This window comes from Rhea pennata, chromosome 1 (genome assembly GCF_028389875.1).
Source record: "Rhea pennata isolate bPtePen1 chromosome 1, bPtePen1.pri, whole genome shotgun sequence".
Lineage (NCBI taxonomy): Eukaryota > Metazoa > Chordata > Aves > Rheiformes > Rheidae > Rhea > Rhea pennata.
The window spans coordinates 161,412,788-161,437,160 of record NC_084663.1 but is presented as its reverse complement, the minus strand read 5'-3'; the positions used below and the strand labels follow the sequence as shown (position 1 = coordinate 161,437,160).

At 40.5% G+C, this 24,373-nt stretch overlaps 1 protein-coding gene across 2 annotated transcripts in view; it reads right to left on the bottom strand.

The window, feature by feature from the left end:
- The window catches only part of DZIP1 (DAZ interacting zinc finger protein 1), a 42,426-nt gene extending 21,827 nt beyond the window's left edge, over window positions 1-20,599 (bottom strand). The window contains exons 1-8 of one of the 2 annotated variants that reach the window (XM_062575807.1): window positions 20,470-20,599; window positions 15,384-15,530; window positions 14,795-15,304; window positions 9,325-9,409; window positions 7,581-7,705; window positions 2,671-2,832; window positions 1,819-1,956; window positions 535-597 (exon numbers count right to left, since the gene is read on the bottom strand). In XM_062575807.1, the coding sequence (XP_062431791.1) occupies window positions 535-597; window positions 1,819-1,956; window positions 2,671-2,832; window positions 7,581-7,705; window positions 9,325-9,409; window positions 14,795-15,304; window positions 15,384-15,386 (1,086 nt within the window). In that variant the 5' untranslated portion in view covers window positions 15,387-15,530; window positions 20,470-20,599. Of the gene's footprint in view, window positions 1-534; window positions 598-1,818; window positions 1,957-2,670; window positions 2,833-7,580; window positions 7,706-9,324; window positions 9,410-14,794; window positions 15,305-15,383; window positions 15,531-18,586; window positions 18,650-20,469 lie in introns of those variants that run through there. The other variant, XM_062575814.1, reaches the window with a different exon arrangement.
- Window positions 20,600-24,373: the final 3,774 nt, after the last annotated feature.

Here is a 24,373-nt window from a genome sequence, read left to right as displayed (position 1 = left end):
TAAACAGATGCCAAATGAAATGCTATGGTGCCCTTTCCTGGAAAAACTCAACAGATTCTGAGTTAGATAGCCACAGCAAGAAAAGAAACAGAGAAGTGGAAGAAAAGAGAAAAAAGATTGAGACGTGCCATAGGCCCACAGTAGCTAAAGGTATCAGGTAGATGAAAGCTGCATATTGGCAAGTTTTATCTTAAATATTCAGCGCAACCACATAAAAGAAAATGCTGTATAAAACAGTTTTCTCAGAACAGTACAGTTGTGAGCTCTTCAAAACAGAGGTATAGTTTCAGTTGTTTTTCAGATTCTTAAATGATAAATTCCATTTTAGCTCTGGTCACTGAAACTTCAAGATCCTAGCATAACAGAAATTCAAAAATAATAAATACTTCTAAAAAAACACACCTACTAAATTCTTGTGACATAGGCTTTCTAATCTAAGAGATGTACTTACTATAACACATCAAGAGCTACTGCAAGAGTAAGAAAATAAGAAAATATCTCCCTCTGGTATAAGTGGTTTGCTGTGCAGCTTACCAGACTCTTTTCTGTCTCATGTTCCTGATGAAGGGCTTGTATTCTAGATGTCCATTTACCTTCCTGTATAATGGAAAACGACGTTAATTCTTCCTAATTACACATTAACATTTACTTCAACATACCGTAGTTTTTAAAATAAAATATATGTACTGAGAAGGTTATTGATGACACGAAACTTTGCTAACCTCATATTGAGGACGTAGAACAGTCATCACCATGTTTCACATACGTAAGTATACTGTTGTTACCAACAGTATGTAAACTATATTTATTCATGAAAGGCTTTGATCTGCATATGTAGTGACTGAAATATAAAGCATTTTGATACATCTCTGTTTACTAACAGTAAGGAGTGATAAGAGTCTTTCTTTTAACCAAGTGTTATTTCAAACACTCATTAACAATGTATTTTGCATACTGTGATGATAAGAAACAATCTTAATATCTGAATTTTAAAGTGAGATGATTTTTTTAATTGAAAGTGTAAAGTAAAATTCATTAAGTTTTTTCTGTCTTTGAGCATGGGTGACCAAACTTCCTGATGATAGCAGCATATCCCAAGAACCATGAGATATATAATGCACATCTCAAAGAGTCAAGGAGAAGAGGCTCCTGGGTGCCAGCAGCCTCGCAACTCAAATTTTTGAGAGGAACAGCCTGGACATACAGGTGAGTCTCAGTGCAATGCAACAATCAGGGCCTCAGTGGCCCTTTCTAACTCAATCTTTCTGACAGACAGGACTTAGTACTGGCCAAAAACTTTGCATTAGCACCAGCATCTGTGCTGGACAGATGATAGAGTTCCAGTACAGAAGTTGCACCTGACGAGTTCAAAAGCTTCAGATAATTTAAAAGTCATACGTTGGGAAATCTTGCCTGAAAACTTCTTAGTAGTTTTTTGATAATAGAAAATGGAGAATTCTAATTTTATCATTATTTTTATAAAGCAGCCTCATAGATCAACAAACGTAAATGGATTATTAGAACCTTTGGGCACTGAACTGCAACTGGAGCGTATTTGGTATGGCTAGACACTTTTAATAAAAATAATAAGGGAATATTAATAAATGAATAACAATAAATTTAATTATAAAGCATAAGAGAAATAACTCCCTTATTTCCATTACAGAGACTGTACTAAATAGTAGTAAATTTAAAAATCTAGCTATTTTAGACAGAAGGGTGAAAATTTTACTGATGAATTTAAAATCCTATTCACAGATGTAAACATTAAAAAAATCAGCAATCTGTCAGAAGTAATACTTTAAGTTACCATGTTACCTGGTTTTCAAGAAGTTTAACCACATTGTGATAATCCTGAGGATTCTGAGATTTCTCTTCTACAAATTCTTGGCTGTCTTTTAAAGTCCCTAAGTTGGATTTTAGTTGCATATTAGACTTTTGTAATGCTAACAGTTGCTAAGAGGAAATGAAAAAAGCAATTTAAGGTCAGAACATGTATATGGATTTTATGAAACTATAATTTAATATGAAATTTACTTTAAAGGTAACTGTACAAAGACTTGTATCAGACTTTCCTCACATATTTTCTTTGAGGTCAGCATTTATCAATTTCATGTAATATTAATATGTACATTTTATATGAATATGTCATGTAAATATAAACAGGAACTACCAGCTACAAAATATAAGCTGCTTCAATCAAGCCACACGTGTTTGCTTTTTGATCTAGCTGTTCTTTCACAAATCTCTTTCTAGATAAAACTCTGAAAAGCACTTCATTGACTGTATGGAAAACACACGTAGTTCTGCTGTCAGGAGTATTAATCTCCTCTATGTCACTCAGTAGAGTGTTGATATGAGAGATGTCTAATAGACAGTAATAATAACAATGTTTACTAGTACATAAACAAGAACTCAGTGGCTCAGGAGTAAGAAAATACTGACAAGCTTTCTGATAACATAACTCCTTCAACCAAAATAATGTGGATTATTCTGTGGATAAAATAACAGAATACAAGAATACAATTACGGCTATCGTTCAACTATGTTTTTAAAATTTCATAAGAAGGCCCTTCAGATGATTACATCATGTTTCAAATATGTCAATTTCCCTACTTTCTACTGTAAGATATTTATGCCTTAAAATGTTGAAAAATTTAAACCACTTACATCTTCTAATGTTGAATTTCTTGAAGATAACTCTTTAAGCTCTTTCATAAACATCTCTTTCACTTTTTCTATTTCATCAGCCAATTTCTCTTTTTCCTCCTCTTTCCATTTATGAAATGATTGTAGAATTTCTTCTTCTTTTGATTTTTGCTGTTCACACTCCTGATATTATTTAAAAAACATTATTTGTAATTTTTTCCTCACATACAATACTAATTCAAGCATCCAAATTGTCAAACTATGTGTGGCAAACAGTCACTTTCAATTGGTAACACTTTGACATCAAAAACATAAAAAACATTAGTTTCTCAAAAAACACAGAATTACACATTAAACACTTTGCTATCAAAACAAGCAAGCCTTAGGAATTCTCAGAAGTTCATTATATGACCTTAGTTGGTTGTATCAAAAGTCTACTTAGTTCAGCATCCTGCTTCCCAAAGAGGCTGTCAGTAGATACCTGGGAAAAGACAGGTATAGTAACAAATATGAATGTTCTTTATAACAGTCTCCCAGCTGCCAACTGTTTTCAGCTCAGAGGACTTCTTAAGCCAGATGTGGTTCTGTAAACTTAGTAGCCTTCAGCAGATTTCTCCTCATATGCTTTTCAGTTTCCTCTTGAAGCTCTATCAACTTTTAGCAGCTGCAATGTTTTTTGCCTATGAACTCCACAAGTCACACGAAGTACCAACTACTTTTAGACTGAACAATTTTGAACAAATTTTGAAGAACTGATACTTACTCTACCTGTGTAATTCACATATTCCCCACTACAACCAAGCTGTTGTTTCTTTCTCAGACTGACAATTCTTAGCCTACTCAGTTATTCTAAATATAGAGGCTTTCCAGACTTTGATTATCCTTGAGCCCTTCTCTGATTTTCTTTCATTCTACTGTATCCTTTTAGAGATGTAGGGACCAGACTTACACACAGTATTTAAGCTGTAGCTAAACCACAGATTTATGCAGTGATCTTTCTTAACTATTTATAGTATTTGCTTTGCTTTTCTGATGGCTACTAAGTGCTAGACTGACATTTCCATGAAACCATCTATCATAACCTTAAGATCTTGCCTTTCATAACAATGCTCAGCTTAGAACCCCATCACTTTGTAGATGACCAGACTGTTTTTCTTCCACATGGACTTATCCTATTTTAGCTGTTAAATTTAATTTACTGCCCATTACTCAGTCTCTCATTTCTGTAAAGTCCTTCTGTGGATCTGAACACTTAGCCTTTCTTCTTAGGAGTATGAATGACTTAGTATCATCAGCAAACTTTGCTGCCTCACTGCTTACTCTCTTTTCTAAGTTGTGCATGAATATGTTGAACAGGTTTTTGAATGGATCCCTGAATTAATCCGAGGACCCCCTCAGGAAATCTATTATGAAGCCCAGGTTGAACTAATCCTACTGTATCTCAGGCCTCAGAATCTATCTATTTCTTCTTAAGAACTCAGTCTTCACAAACAATTTATGGAATATAATTTTGTACCTTCACTACAGAATTCTACATTATACAGAACACAGAGCTAAAGGAACAAGATAAAAGAAACTGAGTGGATAAAAAGTTCAATAATGTCAGTGATGCTGAATAAAAACTTCTTTTTTCATATGTGGTTTATATTTGAGGAAAAATTATTAACTTCTGGATATGGAATTCAATTGCAAATGGACAAAAACAATAAAGCTACAACCAGAATGACTACCTCTGCTATGAGCTTTCCTTAGTCATTTCCGGTTCATGATTCATGGCCTACTTAAGAGTTCCCAAAAGTCTGTGTGTATATATATGTGTGTATATATATATGTGTGTGTGTGTATGTGTGTGTGTGTGCGTATGACATTTCAGAAGAAGTCTGCACATCAGTCTGAAATGTTTTGTTGTCATAGACCAAAAACCTCAAAAGCAAATTTGAAAGCAAAATTTGAAAGTAGCATGAGACTCTCTGCACTTGCCCAGCTGCCCATACTGTTAGTTTATTGGCAAGTTGTTCAGAATTGACAGTGTAGGTCCCTTCCTGGGCAAAAATATATAATGATCAAGCTTTAAAGAGTAAAATATAACAGATTTCTCTAAATCCACTTCACTTTTCCAGCAGTGCACATCAATCTTGTTTTTCCTCTTTCCTGCCATCATATTTTCTCATCCCCATTGTTATAAAAAATATTTTTTCTTTAAATATTGTTTATTTTTATATTATAATGAGCATTGTTTTCAAGTTTTGAGTGCACATTTTTCCTCCACTTATCAGGAGAATGGGGAAAACAGGAAGAGGCAAAAGGAGAGCAAGACCAGGCATGCTCCAGTGTTACAGTACCTAGAAAAGGGAGTCTTATCAAGCACAGCTGCCCACTCCTTCTCTGCCTTTAACCCTTTCTCAGAAAAAAATCCTGCATTTTCACTGCCCAGAATATATACACATTTTTGGTAACCCCTACTCCTTTCCTTCAAGGCATTCACTCTGAATTTATTTTCCTGCTATCTATAAAAAGCAGTCATTCCAGTATCTGAACACTTAAGAAACACAGGATCTTCAGTATCCTATCAGCTCAAAGGAGAAGGGACGAACAGCTGGAAGCAGTAAAGTCTCCATCTGAACCCTCTCCCGTAGCGGAATGCCTGAAAAAATAGGGAGAAAGACTGTTTCCATTCTCTCCTGGACAAAGGGATACTTAAATTGACAGCGGACGTCAGTCAGAGCAGACAAGCCCCAACTAGTTACATTTCAGATTCCTATCTTCTCCTACACCCCCCCAAAACACAGAAGCTACAAAAGCCTCCTGTTGCATAACACTGAAGGTAATAGTTTCAGGATATTGAAGGCAGTCCCCTTAGTCTCAGCTAAGACAACTGGCTTCAGAATAGCCTCCTAAGGCACCAAAAGATCCATGCTGCCCTGTTAAGAACACCCTGGTTTCTATATCATGACAAGAACACTGCTTTAGGCACTTTCTTTACGTGTTTACAGATGTACCTCTGAAAAGTGAGGTATAGAAAGAATGAGTAGGATATCTAGCAGTTGCCCATGTAGATCCAGGCCCATTACTCTGACACAACCTTAGATGAAAGCTTCAGCTTCCAGGAATATGAAACTATCTATCTGAGCTTTTAATGCAAAAAAAAAGGGGGCTCTGGCTCCCTCATGCAGATCTTCACTGAAATACTTCTGAATAAAGCTGAGGCATTGTCTCATTTCTAGCTGCCTTCACTGACCCACATTAGTGCAAAGAAAAAGTTGGCAACTGGCACACAGTAGAAGTTAGAGATCAGTCTATATTTGCTTCCAGTAAAGGAAGCTCCTCATGGAACAAAGGGTTTCCACCAAAGTTACTTTAATCATAATATTTTTTAATGTCTATCTAAAGTGTGAGTTCAATATACAGTTACACACCAAGTTATAAACTTTAAAGATGTAGTTTCATAGATCTGTAAATTACAGACTTCATGAGGCCAGTGCAGGGAACCAAGAAGCACAACATTTAGAGCGTCACAAGACTTAGATCCAGCTATGGGTAGCTGGATAGCATAACTAAGCATAGATAAAACTATCTAAACTGCATGGATATCTAAGCATCTACTATACTTATTTCACTACATTGCTAGAAAGAAGAGAAGGATGAGAAACACATCGGTGTAAAGGCACCGCCAGGAAAAGCTCAGACACTGTAAATGACAGCAGGGGACAATCCACTGGCTGTGGCCATCAATGAACGCTTTCTACCCAGAGAGGACTCTTGGAAACAAGTAGCTATGCTGTTTTTACAGCCATGGGCACTTATTCTCTTGGTTCTTCTACAGGAAATAAAGTTGCTTGTTTGGTTGCTTGTTTGTTTCAGAGTTAGCAGCTCTTCTCTTGGTGTCTCTGCAGTGCCTCTTGAATGTGAAAGTGGTGTTTTTAGAATGAAATTTCGAACAGAAGTTGGAAAAATGTTATGGCTATGGTCTACAGAATTACAGTTGGAAGATATAAGAAAAATTCAAAACCAGTGAAAAAATATATAATAAAATTTATAAAATAAACAGACAGTATGAAAGAAATACTGGGCTAATCTGAATATATTATATGATGATGTTGCAGGATAAAGGTTAATTATACTGTATAAAAAGATATTGTTGAACTGACATGAAAAAAATCTGCTGTTGTGTGATTAAAAATATAGCTACTCACAATGCTAAGTGAAACTCTACCTCAGCTCTTCATTTTCAAAATTTAATGCTTTTGGAAACGGAAAAAAAAAACAAAACCAAAGTTCAATGGCCTTGAGAGAAGAGAAAAAGGACTGAAGAAAGGAAAGAAAGAAATGGAGACTGTGTTCAGGAAAGTAAAAACTGTGTTTTACAGAAGATTGTTTTTTTCCTCTGGAAATAAAGAAAAAAATAATTAGTCAAAGCATTGTTTGGTTTATTCCTGTTAAATTCAAAATTTAGTGTTTCTTTCCAAACCTAATGTTTAAAGTTATATTTGAAGGTCCTTAAACTATACAAAGAAAGCCATTTAGAAGCTCTGAATATTGGGTGATGTATCAAAAGAAGGTTCTAACAGGTTATGTTTAAAACAATTTAGCACAGCTTTCAAGCATGATACAAGACTAAGAAGGAGCAAATTGCAGTATCAAGATTGATTTTCAACTTACTCATTAGAAATAAGATGTCTCTTATGCCAAAAATTTGTTTCTCAAAGTGTATCATAAATCCCCACTTTTTAATTTTTTTCCACCTCTGCTGTGGTGGAAATAAGGAGAAAAGGGATATTTAAAACTACTGGGATGGCTATACTCTAATGCCCAAGCAACACTGCTGCCAAGCAGGCAAGTTGTAAATTTTCATTCTATTCTAGTTACAAAACAAACAAAGAGTCCAAAGTACTAATTCTATTGAGAGATTCACATTACTTCATACATATTACCTTAGAAAACCTAACCATATTAGCATGTTGTTCAGCCTCTAACTGGGACTTGGTGAGCTGTAACTGCTCCTTCAGTTTATCGATTTCTTCCTGCAATTTGTCTGTCTTTGCATTCTTCTTTTGTACTGTTTGAAAGAAACACAGATTTTTAAAAAAGTGTGTTGTAATTTTTGGAAATGTGATACTTACAGCAAATGCTTTTCTATAATATTTCAGTAACATCTGCATCAGGTGTGACCCTCAAACACCATCTCTCCTCCAACAAGATTTTCCACAGACACCTTTAAATAGGTATATCCTCTGGACTGCTAACTTTATTCTCAAAGACCAAAAAATAACAGTATTGGTGACTTGTGAAATAGCTTATGAAAGATGCAGAAAAAAAAGTATTGGGCAAGTATTGGGGAAAGTATCATCTAATTTCAATGTGTATTATAGAAATATAAGCAACATAGGCTCTGTCAAAAAAGGACAGATGAAGGATAAAATGAATCTCAATTATACGATTCTATTAACATCTAATTTAACCTATTCTAATCAATTTTTGTAATAACTCCATTTGAAATACAACTTTTCATTTATTTGTAATGAGTCAGGCAGAACTTCTGTTCCCTAAGTTTCACATGGAGTATCACAGTAAAAAACAGTTTAGAGATAAGCAAAAATTACAAACATCTTTAATCTTGAAACATGTTATCAGTTTACCAAGGATTTACTAGGCTGCTCATCATTTGGCAATCTGAGCACAATGCCAAATATTATTTTGGAATAAATTATTTCAGATATAACTGCAAGGAGCATTTCCTTCATACAGCAATTTCAGACAAATTTTTAATCTGATAATTAGTTCAAGCGATTCTGCAGCTCCTTCCACTATCTTTTTTGTACAAGTGCACAACAGCTTCTTTTTTCTGTTGATATATTAATGCTTTCTCAGACGCTTATTGAAAACTCCCTTCACTGTTCCTGCTCTTTTATTTGACCGACAACTACAGTTCAAACCTCACTAGATTCTTCTTACTCTTTCTCCCCTCAAACGCTTTTTCTTCCTAACTCTTTCCTAATCACTATCCTTGGTCACTATTTATTAGTTCTTAGCAATAAATCATAAACATGCAGCCTAACAGGAAGGGAAAAAATCAGGATGAACGAAAGAAACATTGAGAGCAATGTCTTTCAACTTAAACATTTATCAAGGAACAGAGACAAAAGTATATATAATAGTGAAACAGCAACCAAGACTATCATAGATATATGAAGTTGGATTATACTTCACAGGTTTTTTTTCTTACTACATTATACAGCCAGCTTAGTTTAGGAGAGCTTGATCCTATTCAAACTGCATTCAGGAGAGCTGGATTATTTTGCATATAAAAACATACATTTTCCTTAGTGCAACTTGTTCATTTTACCCACATATTTACAGCACATTAGGCTTGATTACCTACATAAAAACCGTGTTCTGAACTTTGCCACTGAAAAAACTATTCAGCAGGGAAATTAGTACTGAAAACACAGCATACAAGTTTTTGTTAACTACTTTCCAGGACTGAAACATATTTTGCCCAATACATTTTGTCAGTCCATGTTGCTTACAATCATAGAAATTGATACCTGCCACCTAAAAATGGAATGTCAAAATCATTTTCCCCAGCTATGCAAAATCACAGACTGCATAGTCTTGATACATTTACACTTTTCTACACTATTATATTAATTTTCTTTATAATACAAAAGCACATACCAACATGAGATTCTTCTGGATGACGCCTTTGCATGTGACTTTGTAAAAATGAGTAGTTCATAAAAGCCTTTTCACAAAATTGACACTAGAAAAAAAAAACAGATAAAAATATTATCATTAGTAATATCTGTGTTTGGTAAACAAAGTAGTTAGTGTTTTTAACAGGTTATGATATTTTCTCCAGACAATGTCAAAAATAGGCAACTTTAATAAATCCCATTTCAAAAGATTGATGACTAGAATTCTCACAGTGCCAGTTTTACATTAAAAAAAATAATATATTTCTGTTATTTAATGTCTGTCAGTCATGATCATGGATAAATAACCCCAGGCACCAGTACAAGCTGGGGGTTGACCTGCTGGAGAGCAGCTCTGCAGAGAAAGACCTGGGAGTGCTGGTGGATGACAGGTTGATCATGAGCAAGCAATGTGCCCTTGTCGCCAAGAAGGCCAATGGTCTCCTGGGGTGCATTGGGAAGAGTGTTGCCAGCAGCTGGAGGGAGGTGATCCTGCCCCTCTCCTCAGCCCTGGTGAGGCCTCATCTCAAGTACTGCATCCAGTTCTGGGCTCCCCAGTCCAAGAGAAACATGGAGCTACTGGAGGGAATGCAGCATAGGGCTACAAAGATGATCAGAGGGCTGGAGCACCTGCCCTCTGAGGAACAGCTGCGAGAACTGGGCTGGAGATATTCAAAGCCCACCTGGATGCAATGCTGTCTAACATGCTCTAGGTGACCCTTCTTGAGTAGTGGGGATGGGCTAGATGATCTCCAGAGATCCCTTCCAACCTTACTGATTCTGTGATTCCATGATAAGAATCCCACTGTGTTAGACATTGCACAAACTTTTGAACATAAAAGGCTCTGATCTGGTAAGTTCAAATTCGGATATAAACTATAGATAAGATGAATAGGCAGGTAGAGGAGTATAAGGAAAAATTAAGACAACATTGTTCAGCAAAAAATTGAGTCCAGCCAGCAGCCCAAGTATTCTTAAGATACCTCAGAGTATCACAGCAAAGGAGGGCACATATAGTTTGAACAACCACTGAAGCTGGGTTTGAGTACAAACATTAATGAGTTGAAAGATAAAAATACTAGAAAAATCATACATATGTAAAAAGATCGACTATTTCAGGCCAAAGACAGTAACAGTAGATAATTTTGTAAGAAAAGATATATATACCCATTTGTATGCTATTTATCAGCCATCTTTTAAAGCATAAAGCTGTTTAAATTACTGGTCTTATTATTTACTCAATATTTTTAAAATTACAACACTATTTGAGTTCATGTATTCTGTGGTTGGTTAAAACAAAATTTAAAGAAAAATTATGTCATAATTAGGAATTAAAAAAGAAAAAATAATATGAATCTTTTCCCACTGTAAAAGAGTGTTACCAAACTTTTGCTTCTTCCTTGAACCCACATAAGTTGATAATGGCTGAACAAATCTAAAAATCTCTATTTCACTAGGTTAATTTAGGAATCAGGAAAATGACTAAATTATAGTGTAACAAACTTAGAGACAGAAAACAGCTAGTAGGCCACTAGCTAATCCTATAGATTGTTTTATTACTGCTTTGAAAATGCATCAACATGGGTTACTTTTTTTTATAAATTACTTCCACTTTTTCTGAAAAATTACTCTTTTTGTTAATAAAGCTTACTATCTGAAAGCCTTTCATTAGTATCTCATGTCAATTTTTATTTTTTTTACTTAATTCTATTACCCCTAGCTAGTATCTTTCCATTATGCTATGAATTCTTCTATCATACATACCTATTCATGACCAAGTCAAACCATGTCTTTAATACTCTTAATCTCCCATTAAGTTCTGTTAAATACATGAGGAGACACATAAATTGTAGTAGGTAATCGCATAAGATGGGATCCCTAATATCTTCTCATAAATCCACCTTTTTCTCTCTCCAAAGTCTCTCTAGTTCCTGTCTTCATTTCAACATTTTCATCATTTTTCTGTTAATAAAATGGCTAGAAATGAAAACCATACTACAAAGCTATTTTTAAACAAAAAAGAGCTAATCTGCTTCTTTTCCCTTTATTCTGTTCTCACAGGCCCCAAATTGTCTTTTTTCATTTTACATTAAAAATTTGTATTTAATTTGCAGAAAGACTGAATTCTCGCATTTTTACCTTCCCAGACATCCACAAAGGGAATCGGATTAAAAAAAAAAAAAAAAAAAAAAAAAAAAAAAAAAAAAGGAAGAATCTGTGACAGCCATGTGGATAATACAAGTAGAAAGCTGAATGTTTATAAATTGACATGATAATTTGTTGATACATGCTTATGTTATCAAGATTCAAAACCTAACAAGGTATAAGGAATTTTCAGGAAAATGCTTCAGATGCTTCACCAAGTTCCTTTATTGCAAACTTAATTTCAAATAAATACAGCAGAAAAATGTATCTGTTCATTATTGCTTGTCCTGCATTCTAATGGTATATATGACAGTTTCTTCTTTACAACCACATTTTAAGTGAAATTTAGATCCTTTGCCACTTCAAAAGATTCAGTCCATCTTGAGAATACATTCCACTAATTTATAGAACATTAAAAGCAGCTGAATATTATAAAACCTGAACCACATCTGCAGATTGTGGAATGCACTGGTCTGACTATAAAACTCCTAATTGCTTTAAGTAGGGTAGCTCACTATCTGTCTCTCATTTTTTCAAATAAATATGATAACAAGCCACAGCTACTCAGCTGAGTCCATTTTCCTCATTCTGATAAGAATTTAACATTTAAAAGCTGATTTAACAGATTCAAGGTTATGTCATTATAATCAAATTCCCAGATGTCATCTAATATTTAAAATACTGCTACTGATAGCCAGTAGGCTATTAAATATAGATATCTTAAAACAAACACTAAACCCATGAATTATTAAGACAGATTTTGTTGGATAAATGCAAGAAAGTGCTAACATAAAACTGAAGCTAAGAAATACAGTATGTAGCAAAGAACCAGAAGGGAACTTACAGTGTAACAGATTGCACATGATTTATGGAATTAAATTGGCTGTGAAATAATGTTATCCATTCAAGCACAAACTTTATGTCAGTTTGACTTGCTGGTAGTAGAAGAAAGCTCTTATTGCAGGAGACAGGGAATATTTATGTTTTGAATCACATGACATTATTCTTGCAACTACTTTTCAGTGTTAGATGCAACGTGCACTTATAGGCACATGCACCATACTTGCATATAGATTTATGTATAAGGTATCAAAAAGTGAAAAATTAATATTTAAAACTGAGGTTTATTACTAAGATGAAGGTACCAAGCAAAAGAGTTTTAAATATGTGACATGTGGGTAACAGTATCATTTTATAGTAGTATTTAATCAGTTGAACTCACATTGGTGGTGGATTAAAGACATTTAGCTTGAATTCCAAAACATGGTTACTGGGCCTCTCATTAAAGTGTATCCCCACTAAAACAGGCAAATAACTATTTATGGGCTTGTTTGCAGAACAGCTGTGACTTCAAGGGAACCTACTACTCTCTCAGAGCAACACCAGAAAAAATCCTATTATTAGGCACTGCAGGTCAGCAGAAAATCAAGGCATAGATAATAATAAATGATTATTGCTTACTGAACACACTGTTGAAATGTATTTACAAATCCTAGAAAGAGTTTAATTTAACTCTTGCATTCAGATTCAGAATCCTGAATCACTGTAGAATTTGTAGGAATTATTCAATGACACTCTCTGAACTCACTCATCCTACATGAATCTAAGTAACTTGTAGAGATAAGATTTTACTAACAGAGACGGGAAAAAGGATGGAGTGAGAGTAGGGGAGGGGCAGGGACTTACTTTATATGAAATGAAATAAAAAAGAGAAGTAGCTTTCCATCTTGGCCTTCTTAAAATGCCATCAAGCAGAAAAAGATTAGTGATAAGCCAAGCTCACTACCACACTCCTCCTCTGCTTCCACTGAGATAGCTGCAGCCTACAAGTACTTTGGAAGAGCTTTGCAATATTTACCTGGCTATCACATATTTAGCTGCCTATTTAAGTTTACAGGTAAAATGATGCACATGATCAGTTTGCAACACAGGACAGACACATTGCTCCGTAAGACATATAAAGGCTCTTTAAAAGGAAGCTACATCAAGCCCTTGTCCTGACTCTAATACTCAAATGCATACATTAAGACAGGGTTCCCATAAAGCCTACCAAATGTACAACTCTACACAGCAGGCAGAAAGTATGCATTTCCTTGCAGAAACACTTAAGCCAACTTGTCTACTGCAAGCAGAAAGTTGCAAAAATCCCAGCTCTCTCTAAGTAGCTCTGCTTCCCACAGTGCGCACAGCTCTGTTGCAGAGCTTGGAAGCAGCTATGCAGACATCCCTAAGAACCTCCAAAATGATGACTGCCTTAACTTGCTTTTAAATATATAGGGTTTTTTTTTTTTTTTGAAGGGAAGAGAGATACTGTTTTCTTATGGGATAATGGAAGTTGCTTTGGGAGGTGTCTGCTCAGAATGTCATAACAGTAAAACCTTGCCAGTCTGCTGACATTTATATTATACTGTGGGTATAAGGTCGTACAAACTGTTAAGAAAACTTGTATTGGTTTTATGCTGTAACTATTCCATGATTAAGGAGAATTTTGACAATCGGGACTGCTAGTATCTCAAGAACTACCAAAAACAGAGAAATGACTTTAAGCTTGTAGACACAAAGACACAAATTTGGCCTGAAATACTGTGTCAAGTTGGTGTCCAGTATGCTTTTCAGATTTCAGGCATTTCAATCTGAAATTGAAAGAACTGAATTGAAATAAAAAAAGAACAAGCCATAGAGTCTGGACACCAATGTACTAAGCCTCTCAGGCAAGATGCTTACAGAACAGACTGCTGTGGAGTTAGGGATGAGCTAACCTTCCAGGGCTTATTCCTGTACACCTGAGTCACTTCAAAGTCATGCACAGAGGCAGAAACTTAGTGCCTGGGGAAGAATACTACATGAAAGTGAAGACTAGCATACAAACAGGTTACTGCTGATTACTAATTCTGCTACATCTGCCACATATTTTATGACTATGCAGTAAATAGACAAAAAAAGATAGCAACAGAAAGCTGTAACACATTTATCACAGGTTGAGTATGCATGCGCGCATATCGGACACTTTAGACATATCAAAAGTGAATCTATAGAACAGTTACTAAGCAGATGATTTGTAAAATCAGATGTAGCACTCTCAAAAATTTGAGATACCAGCCAAAAGCTTGTGAAACACAGAGGTGAAGCAAAACATCCAGAGCGAGGCTCCCCTTTTCAGGATGTCCCCCATCTCTGCAGCACAAGCCTCCCACCCAATATGCAACCATGCCCTGAGAGGGGCTGCTCTGATGCTCATCCTCAGCATGCACAGCACTGGCGAGGCCAAGGCACGAGCATGACCAGGCTGCCAGGACCTCTCTTCTCACCTGGTGGTAGCTGGCACGGGCCTCCAGCATCATCTGCTGGGTGCTGATCATCTTTTTCCTCCGACGGCACTCCTCCTTGAGCCCCTTGATCTCCTGGGAGCTGCGGGCCAGCTCCTGGCCCAGCTGGTCACGCTGCGCCTGCGCTGCCTGCAGAGCCTCCTCCAGGCTGCTGAGCTGGGCGCTGAGGTACTCCTGCGAGTGCAGCAGGTACTCGGTGCAGAGCTGGGCCAGGCGCAGCAGCTTGAGTAGCAGCGGGTCGGCAGGGCCCTGGCAGTGGGGGCAGTGCTCTCGCTCAGCGCTGCAGAAGGTGACATGGCCCAGGTGCTCCTGCAGGGTCGCCACGTCGCCCTCTCGTGACACTCGGCCCACGTCCACAGCGCTCAGCCGCCGCCAGTCTGGGCTCTCGTGGCGCCCGCGAAACTGGAAGGTGGGAAAAGGCACCGGCCCCGCTCCCCCCGCTGCCGCCGCGGCTGCTGCTGCCGCTGGATAGTAGGCACGCTCGGTGAAGGGCTGTGGGAGGGAGAGAAACCACTGCTCAGCCGGGGGCCTGCTGCACCACGCCGCCAGCCGCCACCACCCCGGTGCTTACCATGTCCGGTGTGCCGGGGCTCCCTCAGGCTCCTGCGTGCCAGCGTCCTCCGCGTTGTGCTCCCTCAAGCTCCTGAGTGCCAGCGTCCGCCACGTTGTGCTCCAAGTTGTCCTCCGTGTTGCTATGGCAGCTGCAGCCCAGCCGCCCCTGCGGGAACAGCAGCAGTGAGGACTTCGGCAGAGCCCACCCGCTTCCCGCTCTAGCCATGCACCTCGGCCTCCCTCAGGGGGCCTCCTCTGGCCCCCTTCGCTCCCCCCGCCACGCTCGTCCTCATCGCATACCTCCCCCACCTCTCTGGTGGCTCCTTGGTGCAGGCACCGCTCACCCTGAACGCACTCATGCATGCCCCACTCAGGGGCTTTGCATACCCCCCTTGCTGCACTCCCTGCTTCATCCCTCCTCCCAGGCATATGCCCACTTCCTAACCTTTAGACATCCGCACTGCCTCCCTGCTTTGCACCGAAACACCTTAGTCTGCTTGCCAGGTCTCTGTACAATCCAACACAACTGCTGCCCCACCCCTATTCCCAAATTTCTCCCTTCAAACTCCCTTCAAAGGCACTCTTCGCTTGGGGCTTTGGTACAGCCCCTTCCTTGGCCAAATCAGCCATGATCCTCCCCACTGCCCTGAAGCATCAGCTCGGCAATGCTTGGCGCGTGCCCGGCCCCTCACCACCCCAGCTGCTGCAGCTGCACTATTCTGGAGCATGCAAAGAGCTCACCACTGCTGTGCCCCTCATTCCAGACCTCCCCGCATGAATGTGTGCCCGATGCTGCATACGCCCACCTACCCCAGAGAGCAATCTTCTGTATTTCCCTATCCTGGTATCTTCCTCCCCCAGTTTCTCCACAGCATCGTTGGCATCATCATACCAATTAACCCTCTGTCTTGCACCCCAGTGCTCCTTTGGCTTTGAACTCTGCACATGTGTTAGCATCTCCTCGCAGTATCATTAATAAATACACCTTCAACTACACTCTGCTATATACAAACTCTTACCATAGCTATACACCATATGCCTTACTTCTCCATACTCCCTTTACCCCGCTTCATCAAAAGTCTGTATGTGATACAGACCTAATTGAGTTAACTGCATCAATACATCTCCCCCCTGCTACTTTGTCACTCCTCCTTGTCGCTCATGACTCATAAACCTGTCTCACTCTGCCACATTACACTCCACTACCCACACGCTATCTTACACCCTTCTCCAGCCTCAGCTATTCATCTCCTAGATCAGATCTCCACGTAAATCTGCCACCTCCCCACAATCAGTACCACCACCTGGTACTTCCATCATTTCTTTCACATAACCTTCTCACCCTAACACATTTATACTCCTTTGGCGTGATGTTTCTCCACGCTTTCCTCACTCCTCACACCAATACACAAGCTGTCTCTTGTAACTGCATAACCCTACTGTCTCACATCAGCCTGTCATTCCTGCTTCATTTCCAACATCCTCAAACACCACAAAGCATCTCATGGCCTGCGTATACACACCAATTTCACCACCTCATCCCCAAATGATTTCCTTCAAAGGCATCCAACAATTGGTGCCTATCTCCCTGCCTTACCACAATTTCCAGGGCTTCCCGCCTTGGTGTTCCCATTTCCTTGTTCTTCCTCAGTGGCTTCAAACATTATCCTCAGGAACAAATATCTTTTCTCTCCACCATTATCCTGTTCCCTCATTCATCCTTACTACTCTTCTCCAAAACCTTCTTTTTCTGCAACCACGTCCTAGTATTTCAGTCCTCCATATTGCCTCTGCCATATGACCCATGTTCCATATTTACATCTACACTTTCAGTCCCTTCCCTACACACTTCAGTTTCTCATGCCTCCAGTCATTCCTATATACACACCTCTCCAGGAGAATTCATATAACACATACTTGACAACACACTCCATTCCACAGGTTGTTCTACAGGCTATACCACAGATTCATAGAAATATTGGGTGAAATGGGCCTCAGGTGATGATCTAGCCCAACCTTCTGCCCAGAACAGGACTATCACTGACACTGTATCAGGTCATCTGTGCCTTTTGTACGGCTGAATCTTGAAACCCCCTCAGGAGGGATGCAGCATGATCTCTCTGGGCAACCTGTTGGATGGCTGCACTATCCTTCTCATTAAAACATTTTTCCTAATATCCCACCCAGTAGCAATTTGTGGCCACTGCCTCATGTTACATTATCTGCTACTACCAAGAAAAATTTGGCTCCAACATGCTTGTAGCAACCCTTCAGAGAGTTGTAGGCTACTATTAAGAGCGCGTCTTTACCTTCTCTTCATCAGACTGAATAAGCCCATTTTCCTCAACTTCTCTTTGAAGGTCATGTGCTGTAGACTCCCAACCATCTCGCTAGCCTCCCCCTCCAGTTTCTCCACGTTCCTCAGGTCCCCCTTAATAAAAGATTCCTCACTTCTTCAGTCATCTCCTAGAAACACTCCACACACAACTCCCAGGGAACCTCACCTTGCATCTGCGTATCTTATATTGTCCTTCCAACACAAACTGTAACATGACCACAATGAGTACACCACACGCATCTACTTCAATGCAAGCAACAGCCATTGTCATATGCACTAGTGTAAGGACAGCTTCCCTCACAAATGACAAGCACACACACCCTACAACCATGGCCACACACTGCAGCACACCTCTGTTTCACAGCACAGATTGCCATGGAGACCCATGCATTTCCTTTAACCCTCAGATATCTATCAAAACCCTTACCACATCCCACATAAGAAAAACCCAAATCCATCTCGGGAATGGTTAAACACTCACTTCAGCAACTTAAGGTCCCAAATATTACCAGTCTCTCTCATCCTTCAGACCCATTTCTACTCATGTACATGGGAAAAACTGAAAGAAACTCCTTTTCCAATAGCCAAGGAAAACCAGGAGAATGTCTCACTTGCTTTTTCTCCTATTTCCCCACTTTTGTACAAAAGATGAGTCTTCCCAAGAATATATTCAGGCACAGTAGGGGGTTTCACTAATCTACCAAATGAACTTTAGGATACCAGAAGTTTAAACAGTTAGGTCAGTAACACTAGCAAAGGATACTGAGCCCTCCTGCTTTTTGACTCAACCCACCCTAGAAGGCAATCTTCCAAAACATTCGGCAATAAATTCATTTTTTCAAATCTTTAGCCTTCAGTGTACGAGCCACACTTTATTGCAATACCTAAAGCTCAGGCAATGCCCCAGGAAGTTACCCCAGCATCTTCCATCACTTGCCACGACTTTTTTTAATTCAGAAAAATATCTGCAGAGGGCTATAAAAACAAAATTTTAGCAAAATGCAATGTCAGTCTCAAGAAAGAGGTAAATCAATCAGAAATGAGGAAATTCTGTGATCTGATTTTCAACTCACCACTATCCAGCACAAACAGAATTTATATGCACAGACATGCATATGTAAATACATTGAGAATCACTTTTCGTCTTTCTTCTGAGCTGTGTGGTGTTTGTAATACTGCAGTGCAACACTGCAGTCTTCTGCTACAAGGAAGCACTTTCTGCCACCTATTTTTTTCCATGAACAGGGCCTCTAGCAATTGTTATCTCTGAAGAAATTTATTTAGTATTTTTGCTATATATCAAATACAGATCTGCCTGGGTTATCACTGAACTTTGCATTGCTCTGACACCTGAAATAGAAAATATTCTGCTAATTTCCTTTACAACTATCTGTATGATACTGCAGACTCTATTCCATTTACAATGTATAAATATACTTGCATTTATAAACAGTTAATGCTCAAATATTTAATAAAAATAGCAACTGTCCAAAATTGAATTCCTTCAAACATCTTGGAAAATGTAAATTAGGATGTTTTGATTCATCAAGGAACTATGAAGTAGTACATAACGAAATCTATCTCCCAGAGATCTCTGAGCCTTACACAAGATCTTTAATATATATAGGAGAAATTTCTATACACAGAAAACATGCATTTTGTATTTTTCTTCACTGTATCATGCAAAAAGAGCCTGAAAAAGAATGCATGAAATATTTTAATTCACAGATGCACACTTTTTTTAAAAAAAGTTTGCTTAACACCAGCAAAGTCACACTAGACTTATGGACATGCTTAACTTCCTCAAGTGACCTATTTAACTAGGAATATCCTTGCAGAGTTTCATACCGTTTTAATTAAATCTTTTTAAACTGAATGTAATGTTGAAGCGGTGCATCACGAAACACAGAGGAGACAGAAAAGCTGTTACGGCATCTGTCCACGGTGCTTCCTTACGTCACTCAGGTGGAGAGGGGAGGTGGCAGTGGAAGGATAGTGGGGAGTAGATCAAAGGGATAGGAGAAAATAGCCATTTTTAGCTGAGTTCACTCAAGACCAACACAGTGATTGAAAAGGCCAGGCCCAAAGAATTAATTTTTCAGTAAGCAAATGTAACGCCTGCTGAGACACGTTCCATACTTGAAATACAGCCAGCTATTTGGATGCCGGAGTCCTGCTCTCACCCACGGCAGCAGATTTTGAAACCTGACTCGAGCACGCTCTTTTCGAGGTGTGGGAGCACCCTAACTCGGAGTTTTTGCACAGCGGAGGCCCGGAGCCAGCAGGCACGCTCGCCTGCTCGCTCCCAAACACGGCAGCCTTAGGCAACGAGGGGGAAAGCGGCTTCTCAGCCCGCCTGCGTTGACGGGGCGGGAGGCGGCTGAGGCCGCACAGACTCCGGCGGGGCCGGGCCTGCGGGAGGCCCTTGCTCGGCCTCCCATCTCCCAGCCAAAAAATCCCCGGCGCCGCTTCAGAGAGCGGCCTCCTTCTCTCCCTCCCCTCCCTCCCGCCTTCCCGTGAGGAGAGGCCTCGCCGAGCTTCGCCGAGCCCTCCCCTCCCCGCCCCCACCGCGCACGGAGGGGCGCGCGCCCCAACGGCATCGCCGCGCGGCCCCCAGGCGCGACACCGGCGCGGCCGGCACGTGCGGCCCCGTCAGCGCCGTTGATGGCGGTTAGGGCGGGGGGGGGAGGGGGGAAGGGGGGGTCAGAGCCGCGGCGGGCGCCACAGGAGCCGGGTCCGCGCGCCCCGCCCCCCCCCCCCAACTCACCTCGCGCTGCTGCTCGGCGGCGGTTGGCGGGGCGCTGAGGGGCGCCGAGGCTGCGGCTGCTCCGCGCCCCCGCGCCGGTCGGTTACTGGTGCGTGTCACAGAGGGGCGGCAGCTCCCCCTGCGCCGCGCTGCCTCCTTCATCCCCTCCTCCGCGCCGCCCGCCTCCCCCCCCCCCCCCCCCGCCCCAGCGCCGCCCGCTCCCCCCCGGGCTGCCGCCGAGGAGTCGGGGCAGGAGCAGCTGCCGCGGCGGCGGCCGGCGCCGCTAGGGGCGGGCGGCAGGGCGAGGCGCAGCGGCGGCCCGCGCCGGCTGCCGAGCGGGGCCGTCCCGGCTGGGCCCCCGGTTCCCCCCCCCCCCCCCCCCCCGCCTCAGCCCGGCCCCGCGCTGGGTCTGCGGAGCGCGGGCGGAGAGTCCCGCGCCCCAGCTCTCCAAACTGCCCGGCACATGCTTTCGCATCGCCCGGATTTTCTTTGTCTTGGTCCTAGCCCGGGCACGGCATCTCAGTTGCGCTGACTAGAATGATTTTTTTTTTTATTAAAAACAAGTCAAGAGAAGCTTTTGGAAGGTTGTCTTTTGTAATTAAAGGCACTTTTTAATCATTTAGTCACTAGCACTAATACATTTAAACTTGCCATACAGCATAGTCTTCTGTGAGGCCGCTAGTCTGCCATGGTTGGAGAAGGCATCCTGTCATGACAGGGAGAATCCCGATATCCTGTTCCATGTAAGTAGGACATGGAGGCACGATTACTCCTGTCCATGAAGACCTCAAAAGGCTTAAGGTGATTATAAGGCAGGTTGTTCTTTTTTAAGTGTTTTCCTGAAGTGTCCCAAAGTAAGAGGACACCAGCTCCAGTGAGAGCATCCTCTTGCGGCATAGGCAGTGATATCCTGATGATACCTGAACTGCGCTCTGAATCACATTAAGAAACTGAGTTCAAATATTGTAGAGTACAAGTAAAATCCATGTAACAGATAAATTTGTTCATAGATTACCTCAGAACCTCCTAGTTTTCTTCCTTTTCCCCGTAGGATTTTAAATTGTGCCTGTTAAAATAAATGCGATTAACTAGATTTAATTCTTTTGCAGTCTTTGTGGCAAGAAGGACAATTTCAAATATTTTATATTTTAATATAAAGTACCCTTGCAAATTCAGTAGAGGAAATGACTTGCAAATTTTTTTTTACTACACCTAATCTTCATTCAGAAGTTCCACTTTTTCAAGGAGACACCACTTTTTTTTTTTTTTTTCTGGAATATGTAGGCAACAAGTTCTGGAAAAAATTTTGGTGCTTAACATGCATACCCAGAGGCTTGCCAAGATACTATCTTTCCTTCCTGAAATGTGTGAAATTGTTATGAGATAGCACTGATGTGGACACGCATGCGGCATACACATGATGTTTTTATGAAAAATAGTGATTTGAATGCCTCAGTTTATAATGTCCTAAGGCTATGTCTCAATGAGCTCAAGCTGCTAGTGGACATTCAATCCATAGGATAGGACTAGAACTAGCCTGCAGTAAAACCTGAACACATGTAAAATTGGAAGACAGGAACTCTACTCTGTTCTGTTTCTACAGATCACTCCCTTTGGGTTACTCATTGCTAAAGCAGGCATTGCCAGAGGAACATGGGGATATCATGGCCCTAGTGTGATAAACCTTAATTAACACTAAAACTGAAGCAAGGACTTTGAAAACTAAAAGCGGCAGTTGTTATAACTTCATTCTTCCTCTGTGGCTAGGCAATTTAACAACCACAGCCTCTATGGATCAGGCCTGGAGGCAAGTATGTAATACAAGTTGATGAGCCCATTATGCAAATGGTTGGAGCAGACACTCAGGGAGATGTGCAAGTTTAATCCCCTCTGTTTCTGAGAAGTTTTATACCCATGTGTCCTTCTCTTAATGCCCTAGCAACCACACTGTTCTGTGTGTCTGTTCAGACTCTTGCCAAACCTGTTTTATATACAAAAATAAATACTGATTGGGTGAGCCAACTTTCAAGACTCTTGTCAAATGATTAGGGGAGATGTGTATGAAGTGAGAAGGAAAACTTGTGTCTTGGTCACTTACTCTAATACCAGTTTAATATAAAATACGTGAACAGCCCTTGGGACAAGAGCTGGAACCAAGTCCTTTCTTCTGTGAAAGTAGGACATCATCCTGCTAGATGAAGTCTCATTGGCTTCCTCTTATTTCTTGCCAAAGCCCGGTTAATTATTTGCTGCAAGTGGTACAGACTCAACTGGCAATATAGGTATTCTTTACCCTCACCCTGTTTCCTCACCTTATATTATATAGCTTGGTGAAGAAGGTATTCCCCAAATACAGGTGTGGATTTACTAGGAGAGGACCAAGAGTTTTTTAGCATCCTTCTGCTTTTCCCCATCCACATATTTTGAGGTAATGTGTTTGGACATTACCTGGAAGTTTAGGACAGCTAGCAGTCTGCTCAGAGCAGACAGGTGATTATTGTTTATGCACAAGCAGATAGTGGAGTGCAATCATCATAAATCCAACACAACCAGAACATTTCACATCTACCGTGCAATTAATCTGCATATTTTGGCCATTGAGCAGTACTTAAGTTTCTTCCTTTCATTACGCATACACTGCCTGATGCCCGTAACTTTTTATTCCCACTAAATATTTCCTGGAGCAAAATCTTCTAAATTCCCATATTACAAAATGCGTTCACTACTGTGCTGTTTCTTTCCACTTCCTCCTCTTCTCTTCTCACTTCTGACAGAGGTCAAGAATACATCTGCACCTGCCAAGAAGGTTGGAAATACAGGTTTCAGTTGATACCCATCTGAATGGGTGATGTAGCCTCTGAAATACTGTCTAACAAGGAGGTAAACTTGCTCCATTGGCTTTCTTTTGAAGTAACCATTATATTTTCTGCCAGGCACTTTAGCAGGTGTATAGCGAGAATACATATGGGATAGTACTGCTCAGATGAACTAGTTTAGGGATACGCCTAGTCTATGAACACCATGAAGCACTGAAAAAGAAAGACTTGAAGCAGCTGCTTTCTTGCAGACTGGGTGCTCTGGGTATTTTCAGTTACAGAATTTCAGGTGCTTAGGAAACCGTGAAATTTCAACTCCTTTAGGTAGCTTCTAACCTTCTTTTACAGTAATAGATGATATCTGAATGGAATTTGGGGAAGTTCAACTTTAAGCTGAGGCACTTAAGACTTTGTGCAGTCCTAACCCTAAGCTTTTTCTTCTTCCATTTTCATAGCTTTATTCCCAGCTTCTTTCGTGAGGTGTGAAAACCCTAGCTATTTTACGTTTTTCCTGTTCTAGCCAGTATATCTCTTTGTTGCTGGCCTACTACAGCGAATGGTTTCTGTAAAAATCATTCCAAATTTGTGGTCCAAATTTTTCAAATAACGTAGACTAAGTAGTTAACAGAGCCCTCTCGGAGTAGTTTGTCTGCATTATGGCAAATTTTATGTATTCTGTTGACCCAGTGATGTTTTTTTTCTTAATAATTCAGTAAAAAGGAAAAGGGAAGAAATGAGGTTTGTAGGAAGTAGAAAGTTTCTTGTTCGGAAAATTGGTGAGGAAAGCTAAGAAATGAAGAATCAAAATGGGCTAAGTGATTTAAAGTACAAGCAGAAAACCTAGGATTTTGCGATTGGAGCAAGGTATTTGTGAGGCTTATAGAGGGTAGCTACAACTGGAGAGGACAAAGCAAAAAGAATATTGTTGGTGGGGGGAGTACGACAACATTGAGTAATGCTTATTTGGGAAGTGTCCTAGGTAGCGGAGGAAGGTGTTGGTGGGTCTGCCAAAGCCCAGGGGCAGATGGGGCAGCCCCAGCTCATTTGGGCATTGGTCACTGCTGCAGGCTGGCACCAGGACTGGGCTGAGGGTCTAGGAGACCCATGGC